At 55.1% G+C, this 21689-nt stretch overlaps 1 protein-coding gene across 4 annotated transcripts in view; it reads left to right on the top strand.

Annotated features, from left to right (window-relative positions):
* The window catches only part of GLIS1 (GLIS family zinc finger 1), a 202557-nt gene that overhangs the window by 22447 nt on the left and 158421 nt on the right, over nucleotides 1–21689 (top strand). The window contains exon 1 of one of the 4 annotated variants that reach the window (XM_079103149.1): nucleotides 6929–10347. The exons of the other annotated variants lie outside the window; for them this stretch is intronic. Within the exon in view, the coding sequence (XP_078959275.1) occupies nucleotides 10314–10347 (34 nt within the window). The 5' untranslated portion in view covers nucleotides 6929–10313. Of the gene's footprint in view, nucleotides 1–6928; nucleotides 10348–21689 lie in introns of those variants that run through there. 4 annotated transcript variants of the gene reach the window in all.

Here is a 21689-nt window from a genome sequence, read left to right as displayed (position 1 = left end):
CATGGCCAGGCCAGGTTTGGGGAAGATCACACTGGGAAGGGACTGCTAAGCTCTCTTTGTGGACTTGGATGACCAAGTTCTTTCCTCCTCGTTCTCACCTGTTGGGTTTGCATGCAATTCCGCAGAGGTCCTCTCCGAGTCTGACTTGGTGTTTGTTGTGCTGTGATGGCAGAGGTACTAGTGGGTGTCTTGGCCCTGGAACCGCAAGGGATTTCCTTTTGGCCTGTGTGGGTAGTTTGAGCCCTAGGGTAGGGGCTGAGGGCAGGTGTGCTCAGAGAAGCTCGTGTCAGGGACGCAGAGGGGTGGCAGTCGTGTTGGGGAGGGGACTGACCAGCCCTCCAGCGTGGCCACCCTGGCAGGCTCCATCCCACATGTGATTCTGATTTGGAGGCCTGTGTAAAAGTTACCTTTACACCACTCTAATTACTCTGTTTAGGAACGTTCTCATGTGTGGGAGGGTGCCTGGCACCGGCTCCCCACATGTGCTGGGGGCTATGGGCGGCACTGTGTGTGCACGAGCGTGACAGGCACCCGGCTGGGGGAGCCTGCGGCATGGGTCAGGGAGCTCCTCTGGAGTTCCTTGTAGAGAAGGGGGCGTCGGAAGCTGTCATCGCCCTGTGCATAGGTGTTCTTGTTCCCACAAGGGGAGATAGAGCCTTGAGGAATTTATAACAGGGCATTATCTGCCTTCGCTGTGTGCCTTTGGGCAAGTCCCTTCACCTCCTTGAGCCTGGGTTCTTTGCATGCCCAAGACCACCTGCCTCGCAGGCTGTGAAGGCAGAATGAGATGAAGCGCCTTGTGGGGGGGAGCCGTCTTCCCAGGGCTGCGGTATCACACGCACGGTTTCTGGCGCTGCAGCCTCTCTGTGAATCGTGAAAGGCTGCAGGGCTATTTCGTTTACGGCCAGTGGGGGAGATGCCTCCCCACCTGGGGCTGGAGGGGCTGGCCCAGAGGGGGCTGGAGAGACATAGGCCAACACCCAGGACTCTTTGGAGCTTCAGGAAGAGGGAGCCCCTCCTCAGAGCCAAGTGGGGTGTCCCAGGAGGGTGTGCAGTGTGTGGGTGGGGGACTGTCCCAGGGAGCCATGCTGTTGGTCTCTTGTGTTCCCTTCCCCACCCATTCTTCTGCTCAGGGATAGGATGTCCGTGGGTCCTCCCATGCACCTCTGTGTCTGCCCATTCACCAGCCTCCAGCAGTAAGGCTGCCCCCCATCCAGCTGTCCAATGTCTTTTCACCCGTCCAGCCCTGCTTCCATCTGCACCCGTTTGTGTGGACACCCACCCTCTCAGCCCCACTGAGCATGCTGCTCTGCTCTCCTCTGGAGTACACAGAGATGAATCTGAAGCTCTGCTCGTGGGGGTTCATGGAGGTAGTGAGGCTCTCGTCTTGGACATCAGGAGGACCATCAGCACCTTGGCCTGCCTTTCGGGCTGAATCAGATCAGAGAGTTCATCTAAGAGTCTTTCCATCTCTCCATGCACTTGTATGTTTACCCATTCACCTGTCCACCCAGTGCCCAGCTGTCTAACCCACCCTGGCGTCTGCATCACCAGACCTGATGCCATCTACCTGCCAGGGACCACCCAGGTACCTGCTCCCCACCCAGCCACCCAGCTCCCCACCAGCTCATTCACCTTCACACAGCCGACACCACCCCTTACGTGTGGCAGGGTGTTGGGTTCTGGAATATTCACCTGTGGACGACCTGGGCCAGCCGTTACTTGGTCTTGATTTTAAAGTTCCTTCCAGCTGTGACATTCTGTAACACAGAAGCAGAAGCACACGGTGGGGCTCCTGCTCTCGTTTAGGAATTCATGCACTAGCAGTTACTGAGTGCTTGCTGTGTACCTGACACTTTTCTAAATGAGGGATACAATGGTGAGCAAGACAGACAACCCTTGACCTCGTAGAGTTGACATTCTAGTGGGGAGACACACGTTGCACAAGTGGACAATGACGTGGGGGGGGGGTCCATACTGCTGTGGACCCAGTTTCCCCAGGGAGCTTCCAGTCCAACTGGAGGTGAGGCAGGTATGTGCAGAGGCCACACTCCTGGGCTCTGCGGGTATGCTGCGTCCCAAACTGGAGTGCACTTTAACAGCAAGGACGACAGGTGGTCAGTGGGACAGCCAAGGAGGACTTCCTGGGGAATGGCAGCCAGAGTTTACTTAGGAGGAGGGATGGGCCAAGAAGCAAGTTGGGCTACAGTACGGGGGGACCTGTTGAGACATGCAAAGTGCCTTCTGTCCCTTAGCAGCAGTCCAGTGCCTGCACATTGAGTGTTGGCCCTGCTCTCAACTTGCTGGGTGCCACCAGCCTCTTTCCTCCTCTGAATCCCAGTCCCAGAACCACAGAACAAAGGAGCTGGATTAGAAGAGTTGTAAACTTCTCTGGACCATGACTCTGAGATCTTTGAGTTTATAAAAGGGGAGACATATTTATATGATGTTTTATGGTGGCATTCTTTGAATCCACCATTTTAATCAATAATCCTTGTAACACAGTCCTGACGGAGAGGGGGTGCTACCCACTTTTGACAGATGAAAAAACTGAGCCTACGCGGTCAAGCTGCCTCTGGCCTTTGCTTTCCCTGCACAGTTCTGGGCAGAGATCCACTGGTGGACCAAGTTCAGATCAAACTGGAGCAGGCTACATGCTGGGGTCCGTGGGCCCCATCTTTGTCCAGTACCTACGCTTCGTTTCTGTTTGGGGAGCAAATGGTTTCAGTGTCTTTAATAGCAAGAACGCTCCAACAGGAAGTTGTTATTAAAGGCTTCCTAGTAGACAAGGATCAGCCAGGACGCTGACACAGCTGCATGGCCCCAAGTGGCAGAGCTGGTACTCAAATCCTAGGCTCTGACTCCTCAGACCTCGTCCTCCTCTGTATCTGATTCAGGGCTTTCGCAGCAGCCTGGGAGGGTGCCGGGAGAAGGGAATTGGAAGGAAGAAGGAAGGTCTTTATCATACCATTGTCTCCTGCACCCCCCATTTGAGGAATGTGGGGGAAACACCCCTCTTTCTGGGGCTTCAGGGGCTCTCATCTTTCCACAATGGCCATAGCCAGGTTGTGGTCCAGCCAGGAGTGCTTTGCGATTTAGCAGGTGCTGCCAGGAGAGTCTTTTGTTGAAGGGTTCGGTGTGCACTTGGATTATGCAAACTGAGTAGTCCCAGCCTCCCTATTAATTATGTACCTTCAGAAATGTTCCTGACTATACCCGGAGTTCCTGCTCGTGAAACTCCACAGGTCAGAGGCCACACGTGTTTTGATTTTCTTGCTTGAGGTCTTATGTGTTCAAGGTAGATTTATGCTACAACCTTTGTTTATTGACTTGTACTTTTCCCTGTGAACCTGATGGAACATGACAGACGATATTTACAAGGCACGTGTTTCTGATTAAATCATGTGAGACATTAAAGCTCGATAAATGAAAGCCCCTTTGAAAGACCAAGTTCAGAGAAGGAGGCAGCCCCTGGCGGGGCCTTGAAGGTGCAGTCTCCTCTCAGCTGGCAGTAGAAAGTGCTGAAGGTGGCAGGAGGTCCCTATGCCTGGATGGGACTCTTTGTCACTACCCAGCCAGGGACATGGGCTGCGGAGGGGTCTATGAAAACAGACCCGAAGAGCCCCTCTTACTTTTACTTTCTTGGGAAGAAGGAGGAGAAAGGGATGCTCTTTCTTGAACACCTACTGTGTGCCCATCTCTGGCACCTAAGTGCTTTCCCACAGAGTCCAGTTGGACAGCCCAACAGCTCTGAGGCTGTCACCGGCCTGAAGGGGATTTGGAATGGCAGGGTTCAAGAATGTGAGGGTAGTCACAGGCTGCCCTGCCTTCCATTGTCTGTGACTCTGGAAAAATTACTTTACCTTGCAGGCCTTGGTTCCTTCATCTGTAAAATGGGGACAACAATACTGTCTCTTAGGTGTGCTCCACCATACATTAGCCAATGTGGCAATCACTGAGGCACTTTCCAAGGTCATTGCCAGTAGGCAGATGAAGCCAGAATGCAGCTCTTCAGTTCTCAGGGCCTTTCCTGGTGCTGCCCAGGCTGGTCCAGTGGGGATGGTGCAGGGGCAGCCCATGGCCAGCAAGGTGGCCTGGCTGGGTGTACCACAACACATGGGACGTTCCCTTGGCCTGCCTCGGACTCCTGAGAGCAGTGATGGGGATCTCGGTAGGCAGGATTAGTCTAATCGGGAGTCTCTCCATGGAAGTCAATTAAAGGATTTGAGTAAATCTAAAAAGTGGAAACAGCTTGGAATGACGATCCCCTGCCCCTCCCTCCCCGTCCCCGTTGCTCCTGCCTTCCTACTCTTGCTCCTGTTGCCTTGGAAGGAGTCTGGGGGTGCTGCTGACCCATGGGACTGTGCACAGCCTGGACACTCACCTTGTTTTCCCTGCCTGGACCCCTGGCAGCAGGTGGCTTGACAACCCATGAGAGCAGGATTGGATGTTTCTCATATTTCAAGTTTTTCTTTAGGAGTTGCCCTAGCTGGTTAGCTGCCTTGTGGGACAGAGGCTGACAGGGAAGAGTGGAGGCTGGTCCTCCTCCCTCTCCTGCCCTCCCAGTGGAAAAGTTTGCTTTTGGAAACATTGACACTTTGTGTAAGGGCCTTATCCTTCGTCACCTGCCGTTTCCCTGGAGATTGCACATCTGATTTTTGTCAAGATGTGGGGCAAGGGAGGACACTATGGGGTGGTGGGCAACTGGCTTTGGATTCAGCTACTTGAGTTCGTCCTTTGGCTTTGCCCCTCGTCAGCTGGGTACCTTGGGCCGGCGACTCTCTGGCCCTGGGCCTTTGTGTCCTCGTGTGATAAATGCAGTCATAGATGCAGTTGTAGAAATGAAGGTTCTGGATGGGGGCCAACACGGAGTTAGAATCTGCTAGATCTTCCCAGGAGGCAGCACGAGGCCTAGGAAAAGCCCTGGCAGGTAAAAAGCCCCTTGTGGGCCTGGTGCCTGGTTAGGTACAGGGTGAGCTCAGGTCCTTCCCCTGGCCCTTCCCCCCATCCTGGCCTCCCCTTCCTTGTCTGCAAAATGGGAAGGAGAAGCCCCTTTCTGCCTCCCACGAGCCAGGGAGTGCAAACGCACTGAGGAAAACAGACGTGGAAGTAGCAGTCAACCATGACAGCGACCTTGCTTCCCACAGAAGGTCATGGAGCCTGCTGGCCTCCACCTCAGGGCGCTCTCTGTGGCGGGTGTTTCTCTCAGAGTGGGATGTGACTTGCTCAAGGTTCAGGGCTGCCAGGTTCCACAGAGTTAGCAACTAGGCCGAAGTTCGCACCTTGGCAGAGACCCCCCACTCCTGGGGACGGAGTGGCTCCCTCTGTCCTAAAGTGAGCCCTCTGTCCCCCGCCCATTGCTGCACCCGGGTGTAAGGGTGTGGCTCTGTGGTACACGATGGCAAGTCCACTGAACCAGCAGCTCCACCAGGACAGGAACTGGCTCATTTTTGAGTGAGGGAGTGTGTGGCCTTGCTACTAATCCTGTGTCCTTTGCCAAGTTCTTTTCCCTCTCTGTGCCTTCGTGCAAGGGAATCAATGAAGCCTGCTTTCTTCCTGCCACTGATTTGTTGTAAGGAGTTAAAAGCGTTGCTGACGGTGAGCAGGCAGGAGCCCATCTAAAGCGTTGTTCTACAAGGTGCTGTTGTGAGTGCGGGTCCTGGGGGCGGGCCGGGTTCTGCGGTGAGTCAACCATTCTTCCACGTAGGGAGAGAAGAATTTTTAAAGGCTACGTACTGTGCTAAATGCACCAGTGGCGCTGAGGGAGCAGGGTTTGTTTCTTTAGTAGGTAATGCTGATTCTCAGAAAAAGCTAAACAAATCCCCCCTTATTGAAGAATGCTGCTCGGGGCGAGACTTGATTAAAATCGGAAAATCTAAGAGGCTTAACTGTGTGCGGTTTGGGTTGTGGGGGGGAACAGGAGTGCTCTGCCCTGCACTGTGTCTTGCTGGCCCTGGTCACAGAGTCTGAGGCCATGGAGGGTCAGAGGCAGTGACAGGCCCACCCTGCTTTTTACCAATGGGGGCTGGAAAGCCTTCCCAGACTGGGCAGGCAAAGTGCCGAGCCGAGCACCTTCCCTGGGGCTCTGCTGCTTGGGTTGGAGGTTTGTGTCAAGGGCTGCCTGGGGGCCAGTTTGCTCCCATGGACTCTTTGGGACAAAAGCTGTCCTGTTACTCTCAGGGTCTCAGCCTTGCCTCAGTCAACTCGAGAGGGAGGTCTCGTGCTTTCCAGCAGCTCTAGTGCCAGGTCTGTGCAGGTGCTGTGCATGGGTCCTTCCTTTATAGCTCTCAGCTTCTGCATCCTCATCTGTAAAAAGGGCATATGGATAGTCCCTGCTTCAAAGGTGGAGGACGAGATTGAGCAGCTTGTACGTGGAGAGTGCTTAGGACAGTGTAGACCACAGGTCACATGGGCAGTACATGGCAGTGCCTGTGGGGCCCGGTAGGAAGGGAAGTCACTCTTTACATCAAACATGCTGGCAGAGGCTTGGAGAGGTGAAGTCACTGACCCATGCTGGAGAGGCCCAGAGTGGGGGATTGAAATCTGGGTCTGGACAACTTTGAAACCAGAGAAGGTCTGTTGAACCCCTGCCCTGTCTCTGCCCTGCCAAGGGGACAAACTGCAGTGGCCTCCAGTGCCACTTACCCTTGTGGCATCTTAGGACAAGATTCCGAGGCCTGTGGGTGGGTGTTAGCAGATTGTGCAGGGCTGGCTCTCTGCTTGGACTTTTATGGTCACTCAGAGGATGTTGCTGGAGTTCTCAAGGTGGACGGTCCTTGCGGACACAGTTGTTCCTCATTAATTGGGCTGATTGACTTTCAGGGCACAGTGCCAAGTAGCAGCAGGCCCTGCTCTGGAGAGCAGTCCCTACCCTCACACCTTGCTCTCTGGGCTTCTTGGGAGGGGTGTCTGGTGCCTGGGCCAGGATGGTGAGAAGAAATCTTTGGCTTATGTCCAGGTAGCCCGGGGCAGCCCTTGGTCCCCCCCCATTCCTACCCCAGCCAGCAAGCTCTGCTGAAGCTCTCTGCCCCCTACCTTGTCCCAGGTTTATGCCGAAGTATATGTAAATGCAGGGAGGCAGGAACATGGGAAGCCTGCATGCCTTCCCTAAGTACATCTTAAATTAACTCCAGGCTGGGGCTGGGCTGACCGTGGAGGAGCCTGGGTTCTTTGATGCAGTGACAGCTAGTAGTAGCAGTTATTTCGTTTTCAAACCAACAGTGCCTTCCTAGCCAAGTCATTTTGACTCAGAAGGCACAAGATGGTGTAAAGGGCCAGGGATCTGGAGCTAGACTCCATCTTGAGGTTGAACCCTGATTCTGCCTCCATCAGCTTGAGCAGTCACTTCTTTCTTTGCCTCAATTTCTGCATCTGTAAAATGGGGACAATGATAGGGTTTAGGACAGATTCACGAGCACTCTCAGTGAGACAGGAGAGGAGGGTGTCAGACAGGAGGAAGCCAAGGCAGAGCAGACTCTGGGAGTCTCTGAACCCTAAATCCCACCAATACTGCCAGAGATATCACTTCACACCCACCCAAGTGGCTATAATCAGCAAGACAGTAATAAGCGTTGGTGAGGGTGTGCACAAACTGGACTCTTCACAGACTACTGGAGAGCATAAAATGGTGCACGTTCTCAAATAGTTGAACATTGGACCCAACAGCTCTACTCCTAGGTCAGTCCCCAAGAGAATGGAAACTGTGTTCAAACAAAACTTGTTCCCAATGTTAATAGCAGCATTGTTCACCACAGCCAGAAATGGAAACCACTCCAAATGTCCATCAGCTGATGGATGGATAAATAACACCTGGTATATCCACACCATGGAATATTATTCAGCTATGAAAAGAACCAAGTCCTGATACTTGCCACAACATGAATGTACCTTGAAAACTGTGTGCTTTGTAAAGAAGCCAGGCACCAACAGTCACCAAGCATGTGGTTCCATTTGTATGAAATGTCCTGAAGAGGGTAATGTACAGAGATGGAAAGTGGATTAGTGGTTACCAGGGATTGAGAGGAGGGGATATAGGTGTGGGAACTGCTCATGGTGTGGGGATCTTTTGCTTGGTGAGAATGTTCTAGACACGGTGATGGGTGCACAACATGGTGAATATAGTAAAACAACTAAATAGTACACTTTAAAAATCTTGTGCTATGTGAATTATATCTCAGTTAAAAAAAAAAACAAAAACAAGAAAAGCAAGCCCCACTCCGGCCTGATCAGTCCCCTCCACCCCTTTGGGACATGTTCTTCACTCTGCTCCAGGCGACATGAGGTGTGGGCCAAGCCCTTCTCTTGCTGCTCTGCATCCTGCCCCTTCTTGACAGCCTGGGTGAGCCAAGAAGTAAGCGCCTCCCAGGGCATATTGCAGGAGGAAGTGTGGAGTTTTCCTTTCTGAAGATGGGTGGAATGAGGGGTTGCCCCTGTGGCGAGGACCCCCATGAGGGGAAGGGAGAATCAGGGGCAGGAACATCGGAGTGCTCCGTGGGGCAGGGGGCTCTCAGGCTGAGTGCCTTGTGCTCTGCCAGTGTTCCGGAACGTTTGGGGTACTGTGGGACTGTGGCGGGGCTGAGGCCTGGCTGAGCACATCGCCGAGCTCTGCCCTTCCCTGACAGAGGCAACCCAACTCAGGGTCTGAACTTTGTGTCAGAGAGACCTGGATTTGAGTTTCAGCTCTTTTCCTTCTGGCTGAGTGACCTTTGGCCAATCACTGAACCTCTCTGTGTGTCTGTCTTCTTTAGTGGATGTGGGTTGTAATAGGCATGCTGTGGACTGAATTGTGTCCCTCTTCCAGCTGAAGCCCTAACCTCCCAATATGGTGGTATGTGGAGATGGAGCCTTTGGGAAGTATGTAGGTTTAGGTGAAGTCATGAGGGTGGAGCCCCCACAATGGGATTAGTGCCCTTGTAAGAAGAGACACCAAAGAGCCTACGTTCTCTCTCCTCACCATGTGAGTTCATAGCAAGAAGGTGGCCTTCTGCATGCCAGCAAAGGGCCTCCACCATAAGCCCCCATGCTGGCATCTTGACCTTGGGGTTCTCAGCTCCAGAACTGTGAGAAATCAGTGTCTGTGTTTGGGCCACCCCTCCCCATCAGTGGCCTTTGTGACTGCAGCCTGGATGAACCAGGAGCGGAGCTCAGGGGTGGGCGCACGCAGCACAGTGCTTGGCGTGTGGTGGGAGCACCTGTGATGAGCAGGTGGCTCCTTCTGGGCGTGGTGGTGGTGATGGGCAGCAGGACCTTGGGGGAGTCATTCACACTGTGAGCCCATTCCCTCCTCTGGAAAGCAGGGTCCAGGTGCTGCCCACGGAGGGGCCAGATGAGATGATCTAGGTTGAGGGCTCGTAGACTGCGAAGGGACACATCTGTGGAGGGGCTGGGTTTTTACGGGATGGAAATGCTGGAAGACTTGGCCGAAAGTGATGTGAGATGAATGGCCAGCCGCTCCAGAGGGCAGCAGGTTGAGAGGGCACCCCCGCTGGAATGCTCTCCCCAGGGAAGAAGCGGAAGTGACTGTTTCAGCAGCATCCTGTCTGCTTGCACCAGGCGGTATGGCTGGACAGAGGTCCCGGCCTTGACCCCAAGGGCAGGGGCTCCGAGCCTACCCATGCCACATGTCTGAGCAGGGCAGCGGGCAGTGCCCATGAGCAGTGGTGCATGCTTGGGAGGAGTGGGGCACTGCCTGCCAGCAGCTTGTTCCCTGTGACTGGGGGTGGCGGCCAGCCTTGTCCCCGAGAACCTGGGGTTATAGGCACAGACTGCAGCCAGAGCTGCCCTTTGGGAAGAGTGAGGACAAGGCAGGGAGCTCCTGCTCCTGCCCCCTGACATCAGGGATCCGGAAATCTCCGGATGGAAAATCCCCGCCTGGAACTCCTGCTGCGTCATCCTCCCGAGCGTGTTCTGGGGATCCTTGCCGTCCTGTTTGCCTACAGAGCCCTGGCTGAGGTCGTCCCAGCTCAGACATCCCGCAAGCCTGGGAGCGCGGGGAGGGCGTGCTCCCGGGAGGGCCCATGGGGTTTTCTGGTTGGCTGTCTCCTGGTGTCCTGTTTGTTTGCTGTCTGGTCTGGGGCGAAGGGGTGGGTGTGGCAGGGAGTCCTCGGAATGCTGGCCTGGGCAGCTCAGAAGGCTTCTCTGGGGCAGAGGAGGGCAGACGTCAGAGAAGGGATGTAGAAGCGGGGAGGTTTTCAGACCTAAGAGGTTTGGCCTGCCCCTCCCCGTGGGTCCCTGTATTTTCCCGAGGGGTATTGTGAAGTCATCGTAATAGTAGGAGGCGTCCTCGTTGTTGTTAGGATGAAGTGAGGTAGTACATGCAACCGTGTCCAGAGCGGTGTCTGGCACAGAGTAAATGGAACTCGCACCTCAACTGGACAGTGCAGGAGGCATGGAGGATGGGCGGCTCCTGCCAACAGAGCCACTTGTCCGAGCTGCTGTTCAGTGCAGCTCCACTGACACTTCTGAGCCCTGAGTGGGGCCACACCCTTGCTGGGGGTGGAGGGTGGATCTGATCCTAACCCTGCCCCAGAAATGTGCACGGCCTGGGCTAGGGGCTCAGGAACAGGCAACAGCCCCCTAGAGGAGGGTGGGGTTAGGGCATTGAAGTGTGAAGAGGGGCCTCAGGCAGGTAGAGGGCACCTGCATGTGCAAGGCCACTAGAGTGGAAGGTGAAACCGGGAAATGTGGGAGAGGCTCATAAAGAGCCTCCACTGCCCAACTAGGGAGCTCCCAGCTCCCCCACCTGTGCCCAGCAGGCAGGGCGCCCCTGTGGGAGTCTGGGTGGGGTGACCCGCTCAGCCCAGCATTGCTGTCTTTCTTCCATTTTGCTTAGCGCATTATCACGCCATTGGGGTTTGTGCCGCACGACTGTCCTCCGCACTACCTGGGTAATGTCCAAAGGTCCATGCCCTGCCTCTTCCCAGCTGCCTTCCCTGGCTTGAGAGAAGCAGGCCTCGGGGGTCACTGATTCACTCATTAACTCATCTGGTGAATACAGACACACCTCCTGTAGAACTCTGGGCATCATGGTAGGTGAGGTGAGGGGGCATCCAGAGCAGGACGGGGATGGGCCACCATGCCCAGCGTGTTCTGTTCCTGATCTCTTGTGGCTGTCTGGAGAGACTGTCTCTCTTCCCAAAGGGGAAGTCTCTATGAAACAGAGTGCTGCAGAAGTTCCAGAAGTTCTGGGAGGGGATGGTCTGTTCCTGCAGAGGGACAAGGATTAATGCGGGTGGGTGGGGCTTGGTGTCAGTGGGGAGGGAATGCCAGGTGGTGTGACCAGCATGGGTGAAGGCAGAGGTGGGGAGGCATGTGTGCATGCATGCATGCACGTGTGCGAGGGACAGCAGAGTGCTTCCTGGTGGCCTGGAGAGTTCAGAGAGAGGGGTAAGGCTGGGGCCCTAAGTGCCAGCCAGGTGGGGGTGGTGCATGGGGAAGTTTTACTCATTTCCATGCAGACCCAGGGTCCTGGAGAGTGACTGCTTGGTAAGATCAATCTTTACACACCAGTTCTTTGGAGAAAGAGCAAGAAGTGAATTTATCAGTCTTGAAATGGGGGTGCATAACAGGTCCTGTGTTTGCAGAAAGGTAACTTGTTTTTTGAAGCCATTGTAAAAATCCTCAGAGGTTTCTGCCCTAATGCAGGAGGCAATATTTCTCCCGTGGATTCTTTAAAATTTGAGTTTCAAGCGGGGAATAGTGATGCATAATTTATTTCTCCTGGTGCTTGATCTGAGATCCCAAGGGAAAGAACAGGAAGGAATTAGTGAGCTCTATATTACAATTTAATTGCTTGAAGGAAAAATATTATTTTTGATTGTTAACCATTAGCTGCTTTTCGTTTTATTAAACTCCAGCCTGTGCCGAGCACAGCAATAGCCACTTGGAGCTTGCCAGCTCCTGAGGGTGGAAAACCCTCAAAATTGTCCCACCTTGTAAACCAGGGCTTACTGCTGGGATCTGCGGCCCTGGGAATTCTTGCGTTTCAGGCATCTGTGCTTAGTGTGCAGCCTCCTGACTGTGTGTCCTGCTCCCATTGGTCCCAGGAAAGGCCCCTGGTCTGACAGCCCCTATCCTCCCCTGAGTGAACCTGGTTATGTTTTATAGTTGGAGAGTTTTCTTTTCTAGAAAAGAAATACCACAGTCTCATTTAGTTGCTAGGGCTAAATGAGACTGTGGTATTCAGTAGGTGCTCAATAAAAGCCACTTCTCTAGGCCTTTGTTTCTGTTCTAGGCTCCACGTTCATGTCTGCCAGAGGCCTGCTCAGAGGGCCAGCCCCACCCCTCCTGCCTCCACGGCAGGGAGGGACCCAGTGCTCCCAGTGAGGGAGGAGGCGCTGGCCAATCCAGTGGCCCTGTTGGGCTGGGCCTTCACTGCTGGATGCCTGCGCTGTCCCTGGTTGAGTGGTGACACCACATACACATGCCTCCAGGGAGCTTCCCGCTGGACAGATGACCAGTGAGTAAAGGCCACATTGTAGAGTGACCAGGGTGGTGTCTCATCCTGCCTGGGGTGTAGGGCTAGGCATGCGCTGGAGGGTGGCCGGTGGCAATCTGAGGGGATTGGTGGAGGAAGCTGTATTGGTCCACTATTGTAGTCCCTGGTCAGCCACCTTCTGGTGCCCCATCTGTGGTGGCTGCCCTTGACCTTTGCCCCCCCCCCGCATCCTGCTTTTTCACTCTTCACTGATGGTTTGTTTTTCACGCATCCTGTCTTTGGACTTCTCCGCAGCCTGGGAGGCCTCTCTCCCCCTTTTATAGGTGGGATCTGGGAGCTCACAGAGGTGATGCTCCACCTGAGGTCCCACAGCCTGAGGGCAGGGTGTCCCAGGGCTCTCCTGGCCCTGCCGTAGGGGCCTGCTGGCCTACAGAGTCTTTCACACAGAGAGGGCTTATGAGCAGATGTGGGCCGACTGTGGACTGTGACCTTTCCGTGGACTTACCTTCCCTAACGTGCTAGGAATCCTGGCCCCTTGGTTGGGGAGGTAGTGAGTGACATTTTCCCAGAGTAGCCTTCCTCCAGAGTGGCATCCTCCCTTCTCCCACGCCCCGCTGGTGGCTACGGCTGCTCTTCTTCATCAGGACTATTGTCTTCCGCGACATTTTGTGCTTCATGACTGACCCTGTGGCCGGGATTTTCAAGACAGCCTCAGGATTTAGCTCTCTGTTGAAGACTCATGGTGGGTGCAGGACTCTGCTGGGGACCCTGAGTAACCTTGTCTACAATAAGTCCTGTGGCTCTTGAATCCAGGGTCTGAGCCCTCGAGTGACTTGCCCAAGGTCACACAGCCTAGAAGAGGCAGAGCCTGGGTCCTGGTAGCATCTGCCTGGCGTGGACTTTCTTCTTGGGTCCCACTCTTGCCCCACTAGTGTGCCCTTAGCTCGTCCCACCTGGTGCCCAGATGGGCAGGCCAGTGGTGCCCCTGAGTTGGCTGGCAGGGGCAGGAGCACAGGGCCCCAGCACATAGGGAAGAGAAGGCAAAAGGGGTCCAGGCCAGGGCCACCCATCTTGTGAAGAGAGAACATGAAGTTCTGCATTTGGATTGACCCGGTTCTGAGCACCTACTGTGTGCAGTGTGCTTTGCTTTGGTTACTTCCCTGCCTGCCCAGCTTGTGAGCCACTCTTTCCACTCCTGTCTCTGGTGTTTACCCACATCCTTCTCTGCCTCCATTTGGCTAACTCCTGTTGCTCATTTCAAGGCCACCAGAAGAACTGCCCTGACTCCCAGGCAGGTCAGAGCCCCTTCTCAGGGCCCCAGTCCCTGGAACATCCCTCCACACAGCACCGACTACCCATGTGGCAATTGCCTGTTTTCTGTCCCTCTCACCTGGCGGTAGCTCTTGGGGGCCTAGATCATGTGTATTCCCCTGTGGGATCCAGGCGCTGTCGCGAGCGACAGAGAGGCGAGTGACTAGAATTTGGTTCCAAACAAATTGGCTTTATTTGATACACTCGGGATAACACAAACCTTAATCTTTCTAGTATCACACATCAATCAAATCGAATGGCAAATAAACACACCTCAATCAAATAGTCCAAAGTTTTCTCTGCCTTGTCGGTTCTGACGACCCCGAGTGCGACGTTATCTTAGTTGGAGAGAAGATGATGACTGGTTTTGGAACTCCCTCCAGCCGATGGTCTGGGAATCGAGGACGGGTAGGCTCCACTGATTGTGAAGCCATCAGAGTAGCGGAGTCTCGGTAGGCTTGAAGGATGGATGATCGATGGGGCTCACGAACCTGGCTGACGTGGATTCGCCAGGAGATGTGGGCTGAGCCGAGGAGCTGTCTGAGAGGGGAGTTTATGTACCCTTTTTCTTGGTTTGTTTCCAATTCTGGTCCAGATGGTGTCTTATCTCCTTGGTGTAGCGCTCTCGTGACACTTATGTCTTTTTGGCTTGCCGTCCACTAGGGGCTTGTTATTTATTCGTCAGACATCCATGTCTGCTCCTTTTAGGCACCCAGCACCCAGCACCAAGCCTGGCCAGGACAGGTACTCAGGGAAAGTTGGCTCAGTTGGCGGATAAGGAGCCTCCTCCAGTTTGAACTAGATACTCTGTTTCCCAAAGTGCCTTCATATCCTCATGGCTTTGCGTTCACAGCCGTCTGGAGAATTGGGTGAGGCAACAGACACAGATGTGTTTTCCAGGTGAGGAAACTGAGGCTCAGGAAGCTTCCCAAGGTGATGCGCCATTCTCCTCCCCTTTTGACACATGCCACAGATGGCGCCTGCTTTATAGCGCCCACACCCTTGGCGACCCCGTGGCCAGGACTGCTGTAATCAGATGGCCTTCCTCCCCACTGAGCTCATGCTGCTGAGGGAATGGAAATTTGGATCCGTGGGTGGGGGTGAGAGGCTGGCTTGGGGGTGGCTCTGGCTGGGGTGCTGGGGGACCAGAGTGGGGTGGGGGTGGCTGGGGGAACATGCCAGAACCAGACTTAGCTGTTCTGGCCTCTGGCACCACAGGCTGCTGAAAACCATCCCAAGTGGCTGGCAGACACCAGCCCCACACGTCTGGGTGTCCACAGGCTCTGCGTGCTGGGCATTGATGGGAAGATGGGTGCGACTAGCTGCCTTTTGAGGCTATGCCGACGGTGCTGGCTGGAGGCCTCCAGAGACTTTGAGTACCCTTGAGATTGGGCTCAAATTCTGCATGGTTCCACCAGGGGCTGTGGCAAATCATTGTGCTTCTCTGCCTCAGTGTCCTCTCCTGAAAAAGGGGTGATGGTAGTCTCGGAGGACACAGTTGGGAGGATCCAGTTACTCCACAGTGCACAGGGGTGGATCTCCCTGGGTTGCTGAGAAGTCCAGGTGAAGCGCTGTGCACACTGTGCCTGTGAAGGACATGTCTTGTCTCAAAAAGGGTAGAAGTGGATACTGAGGGACAGAGCCTGGCTCTAAGCTGCTTCCCGAGAAAAGGGGGTCCCCTGGAGTCACCCAGGGCCCAGCTGATGGATAGGCTGTCCCAGCCATGAAGATGGTTCCAGTGGGCCAGTTCCAGGAAGAGCTATGGAGTGTTCTCAGGGGGCAGTGCCTGTCCAGAGAACCAGTCCTGCCAGGGCCTCGGGCAAGTGTGTGGTTCCAGCACAGCCAGAAGGCCCAGGCTAGCGTGTTTTGGATTCCCCCAACTTCCCTTCTTGGCCCTGCTCCTAAACACAACCCTGAATGCTCAGTCAGATAATGGCAGCACCAGCTGGCAGGTTGGTGTGAGGGCTGATGTACCTGGCGAGGGTAACATGTTAGTATGCTTAAATCACACAGCGAGTGCTCAGTAACTGTTAGGTATTTTATTGTGTTTGTGATATTCTTCATATTATTACGATATTATTTCCACACACATCCAAAGGATGTTGGATCCCACTTGCTATTTTTATGGCTGTGCTGATGCTTTTATCCTTCAGGCAGTGTGGAGTCATGGAGGTTTCTGAGCAAGGGTATGACATGGAACTGGGTTCCAGGATGATTAATCTGACAGTGGGCTTACATCTCATTATGTGGTGTGGTTAGCTCAAAGAGGGATTTATTGTTTTATGATATTGAAAAAAGTTTTTCAAATCCATTCCTCTTTAATTAGGGGAAAAAGAGGTTGGAGAAGAAGGGAGAGAAAGCTGGTGTTAGGAAAAAAAGCGTGCTGGGTGTGGTGGTGCACACCCGTAATCCCAGCAGCTCAGGAGGCTGAGGCAGGAGGATCACAAGTTCAAAGCCAGCCTCAGCAATGGTGAGGTCCTAAGCAACTTAGCGAGACTGTCTCAAAATAAAAAGTGCTGGGGATGTGGCTCAGTGATAAAGGGACTCTGGGTTCAATCCCTAGTAACACCCCCCATAAAAGCAAGCAGTGTTGGGGTGTCAGGTATTTAGCAGACATAGGAGCTTTAGACTGGCCTGGTGTGGCCCGCCCTGTCCCACGTTAAACTGTGACTGTGGCAATCCCCACCTGATCTCCCCCATTCATTCGGGCCTTGAGAGCTGCTGTGGAGGGACTAGAATAATCTGAACATAAATCATCTCAGTGCCTTCAGAGATGCAGACTTGTGGGGTGGGGCTGGTGGTGGGTGTGATTCTGGATTGAGGTTGTGGGGAGAAGGAAGGTTGGAACTGATCATGAATGGGATAGAAAAGGCCATTTAGAGAAATCAGAAGTTCTATAAGGTGGAGCCGCGCAGAAATGAAGGACCCTTTTTAGCAAACCCGGAGCTCAGCCAGTGTATGATTTGATGCTGGCTGAGTAGCTGCAGGGAGTGGCAAACAGAAAAGGCCTGGAATCTGGGGGTATGCTAGGAGGAGCCCGGGGGCCAGGGAGAGAGGGAATGGGGATGGAGGAGATCTGCCTGTCCCTGGAGACAGGGGTGGGGTGGATGGCTCCTCCCCATGTGTGTGTATGTATTTGGGATTTTGGGCCCAGGGGCTTCTCAGGCTTTATCCCCAGTGATTCTGACTCATAGAGTCCAAGGAGAACCCCAGATTCTGTGAGCAGTGGGAAAAGGGACTTTGAGGAACACTGATTTAGGGTCCTGTACGGCTTTTGTGATGGTGGTAGAGGAGATGATGAGACCGGCCAGGCTGGGTCAGAACAGGAGTCTGTGGGTAGCAGGTGGTGAGAGGCTGGGCCTAGGCACCCCCCACTCTTGGTGCAGCTGGTAGAAGGACAGAGGGAGGAGCAGCCCTGGCCTGGGTAGAGGTAGGGGACCCTGGCCTGCTAGGAATATTTAGAGGACTTTGGTCAGAAGCAGGTTGTAAGTAGTGGTAAAATTGAGGGTGTGTGGAGGTCCAGCAGCTGGGTGGAGACTGGAGATGGGAGTCTGAGCGGGCAGAGATGGGGGTCCATGGCGTGAGAGACAGGCAGGGCCAGAGCAAGCCTGACAGAGGTATGGTCAGGGAGGGCAGAGAATAAGGCGGGACTCTGAGAAGGACCAGTGGCTGCCCAAGGGCTTTACACTGACCTTTCTAACAGCCTCACAGGTTTTCCTGCGGGAACAGAGCCTGCTGGGGAAGGGCAGCCTGGGGCTGGGTGGTCCAGCCTGTGGTGAGGGCTACAAGCTGGGGGCTGGTGCTCCAGGTGGGGAGAGAGGTCTGACTCCCCGTCGCCCACTGTCTGCTCATTCTGTATTTCTTAAGGGCCAGGCTACACAGGCTCCCTTCCTTGCTGAGAGGCAGTGTGGCCTAGTGGTTAAAAAAAGGGGACCCGGAGCCCCGGTTTGCATCATCCTGTGCCTTCACCTGCCAACTGCACAACCGCAGGAAAGTTCCTTCATCTTTGTGTTTCAGTGGCCCCACTACAAAAAGCGGGGAATTGTGCCCACATCAAGGGGTTGTCATGAGGATTAAATGTCTAAATATACACAAAGCAGTTAATGTGGCACCTGGTTTTCATTATTCTGGCTCCAGCCCCGCCTTGGACAGTCCATGCACTGTCACCAGCATCTGTTCTACTGATGCCAGTCCCTCCACCCAGATGCCCTCTGCTCCCACCTCTGTCGTGGCCAGCTTAAATGTGCCCTCAGACTCTCTTTCCCTTCACTATACAGAGGGATGAATCGTCCCTGCCTGCCTGCCTCCCTCACTGACCAAGGGACAAGTGGCACCCTGCACAGCGCTGGACAGCGGGGGCTGCTCAGTTCCTTCCTTGTTCTGTCATGTCCATTTCAGGATGGAGAAAGTTGAGGCTGGGCGGTGTTTATTGTGTGAAAGTGTCTTCCCTCCACCAGGGGGTTGGGTGGTCAGCTCAGGCAAAGGCCATCTGAGGGGACCCTGTCATGTCTCAGGTGAGACTGGCTCAAGCCCCAGAGAGAGGGACCTTGGAGGTCCCCCTTCCCCGGCACAGGGTCGGAGTGGAGTCATGGGCCTCCCTCTGTGGCCCTGAAGGTGCTCCAGCAGGGTGCTGGGTGGACACTGGAGGTAAGGCTCCCTGCCTGATGCCTTTCTCAGCCTCTGACTGTGGCTGTGGCTGTTTGAGTCCTGTTCTTCACCCTTTTTTGGCCGGTGCTGGATGCTGAGAACACAGGGATGAGTCAGTTCAGGACAACAGTGCAGAGCTCACAGCTGAGGGCCAGGGTACCAGTACCAGATCATGACCATAGGGTAACTCGGGGTTGGGGTCCCAGTGCAGGCTCTGAGGAAGTGTCATTCAGGGCTCGTGCTGGCCTGGCAGGAAGGAGACAGATGTTAGCCCAGCACGTGCAGTCCAGGGGTGCAGGGCAGCCCATCAGATGGGAGCCGTGGGCAGGGCTGACAGGTAGGCGAGTGAAGGCTGGTGAGACAGAGTCCCGAATGCCAGGCTGAGCTCCTCGGACCTCGCCTGTGCTCCAGGATGCTTCCCAGAGGGGCAGGGTGATGACACACCACACTCCTGGAGAGCATAGGCCTGGCTCATGCCTTGCTGTAGGCCCAGAGAGGGACAGGAGTTTGCCATCGTCACACAAGGCACCGGCACCACTGTGACTGGATGGATTCTTAATGTCTGTGTTTGGGCAAGATGCTGAGATGAAGGTCACAGGGTAGGGGAGTCACAGAGCAGACCTCGGCTGGTCTCCCATTTCTGTGATCACCGTTTGGTGCAATGGGGCTCTTGGCTCCGGAGGGTTCAGGTTGGACAGAGCTGGGCAGGGAGCCACCCCTGTGGCCTTCACCTGTGGGCAGAGTCGTCAGGACAACCCGGGAGTGGTAGTGCTCCCAGCAGCGGCCCTCCTTGCCCAGGTGTGTGGCGTTCCCCCATTTCTCTCCTGGTTCCAGGGTGATGGGGCCAGCTGAACTATGGGACCCCCGACTCCCCATTCCTGTCTTCTCCTGGAATGCTCTTCTTTCACATTCCTCCACGTCCACACCCTCCTCCTTTCCCAGGCACAGCTGAAGAGCACCTACTCCAAGAAGCCTTCCATGTCTGCCAACTGCAAGCCCAGTTCACATGTGCCTCTCTCAAGTCACCAGTCACTTACAGAAATGTCTCACTGCCCCTTAGGATGAGGTCAGGGTCTCACAGAGACTGCCTGAGAACAGCCTGGGATACCTGATTTGGCAGTCCCTAAGTCCTGGCTGTTCTTCAGGAATGAGCGTTGCTTCAGGGAAGAGGCCGTCTTGCAAGGTGCTGGAGGCTGAGTGCCTTTGTTCCAGGGCCCTGCCAGCTCATGTCCTGAGGTCCTGTCCCAGCCCTCACATTCCCTGGGATTTTTCTTACTGGGGGGTAAGGTCATGCTGTGTGTGGCAGCCCACCCCTTGGCACTGCAGGGCCTGTGACATCAATAGCGAGGTGCCCTCCTAGGGCCTCTGGAAGTGGTAGGTAACCACGCCCCATGTCATGGACTGCCCTCCCTGGAGAAAGGAGCTGTCATCTGAAAGCATCTAGCAGGATCCCCAGGCTGCTGTATAAGCAGATAGCAACCCTGAGGGGCGCCACTGTCCCCTCACTTCCCACCCCCAGAGACCCTTTTGCACACCCTCCTCACCCTCAGGGTTGCCTGCTCCCCGCCCTGCCACCATCTCCTGCCCAGGCAGGACTGGCTTCCTGGATGGCCCCTGCTTACACCCTGCCACCTCTGCCTTGCCACCTTGGCTGTGGCCACAGCTCTTTGTGCACATCCCTGTGCCTCTGCCTGTGCAGGGCCGAGGCCCCGCGTCTTTCTTTTGGTTTTCCTGGAGCACTTCCTGTGAGCCTTTTAACACTCAGTTGTACTTCTGCAAATCACCCCTGAGCATCTTTCCCTCCCTTCACTTGGGGTCCTCTGCTGCTGCCCGCCTCCTTTCTCTTCCCTTGCCTGGGCCTGGACCCCTCCCCTCTACCACAGTGCTCCCCATGCCGGGCTCACCCTGGGCTCTAAAGCCAGCTCTGCTGTCTATGTAAGGACTGGGGCTGCTCTCGGAACCACCCCGCCCCACCCACGAGGGTGGTGTCTAAGGAAACAGCCTGAGAGAGTGCTCAGTCACCCACAAAGTGCTCTTGAAGCAAAGGTGGCACCTTTCCTAAAATCACCATGCCTGGTTCTTGGGTCCACGGATGCCTGGTGTGGAGTCTGCCCAACTCCCAGGCCTTGAGGGCTGTACGCAGGAGCCCCTAGAATCCTCAAGGTGCTCCACAAATGAATACTCTCCCACACGCCAGACTGAGCACTCAGTGTGGAGACAGTACTTACTTACCTGGCCCAGTTTCCTTGAGCCCACTGTTGTGCAGGACACTTGCTGGCACTGCGGGCCTGCCCTCAGGAGCTTATGGTCCAGCAGGGATAGCATGACATGGTGAGACCCAGGAGGAGCAACGTGCTGGGGAGGCGCCAGGGAAGATTTGAGGAGGAGGCACCCTTCAAGGCAGGTCGAGGTGGCAGGCTGTGGGGTGGTGTGGGAAAGGTAGTGCAGAGGCACGAGGAGCTCCTGTGACCGGCTGCTGCTTTTGTGAGAACCTACACAGTTGTCTGGGGAAAGGAGGAGAGCCCCCCACCCTCTCACCTTCCCCTGCCCCTTCTCCACCCTTCCTTTGTCAAGTGCTCAGAGCACATTTTGTAGGCAATAGTCAAAATCTAGACTCAGACAGATTTATCCCCATGAGCCCCTGTTGGCATTCCTGGGCACAGGAGGGAGCACAGGCCTGTGGGGTGTTTGCAGAGAAAACAGAACCTAATGAGAATCTGATGAGGTGCTTGCCTGAATCTGGGATGGAGCCTGGGGGCTGCCACCCACGGGGCTGCCACCAGCAGTCCTGCTGGGGTCCGGCCAGTCTGGCTTCCGGCTGGGCAGCCCCAGTGCCTCAGCCTCATGGCGATCCTGACGGCTCAGGGGGGCTGGAGGTTTGTGGTCATGGAGGAATCATTTGCCTCTGTGACTCTTTCCTTGGCTGTGAAGTGATGGATCCCACTGCCCCCAGTGAGAGCGAGGCCTGTCTGTGAAGCCCATATTTGTGGAGCCTTCACAAATGGCAGCAGTTATTGCTGTCACCTGGAAACAGGGCTGAGGATGAGAGTACCAGGTCACTGGAGCTCCTTAGCCAGAGCCCCTGTCATGCATCCTTCCCTGGGCACTGAGGCGCTGGGCTGGGTTCAGGGGTGGGGTCCTCTCTCCTGCGCTTTGCTCTCAGCAGGGGGCCCATCCTGTGTTGTGCACATCTGGGCTGGAGAAGAGCACACAGGCATTGGTCATCTGGGTGCCCTTTAGGGGGTTCCTTGGCCTCCCATGGCCCAGGGGTGCTGGGGGTGATAGCATCCCCTGG

The sequence above is a fragment of the Sciurus vulgaris genome, assembly GCF_902686455.1.
Source record: "Sciurus vulgaris genome assembly, chromosome: 1".
Classification (NCBI taxonomy): Eukaryota; Metazoa; Chordata; class Mammalia; order Rodentia; family Sciuridae; genus Sciurus; species Sciurus vulgaris.
Note: the sequence above shows the minus strand (reverse complement) of the source record. Positions and strands in the feature narration are given on the sequence as shown.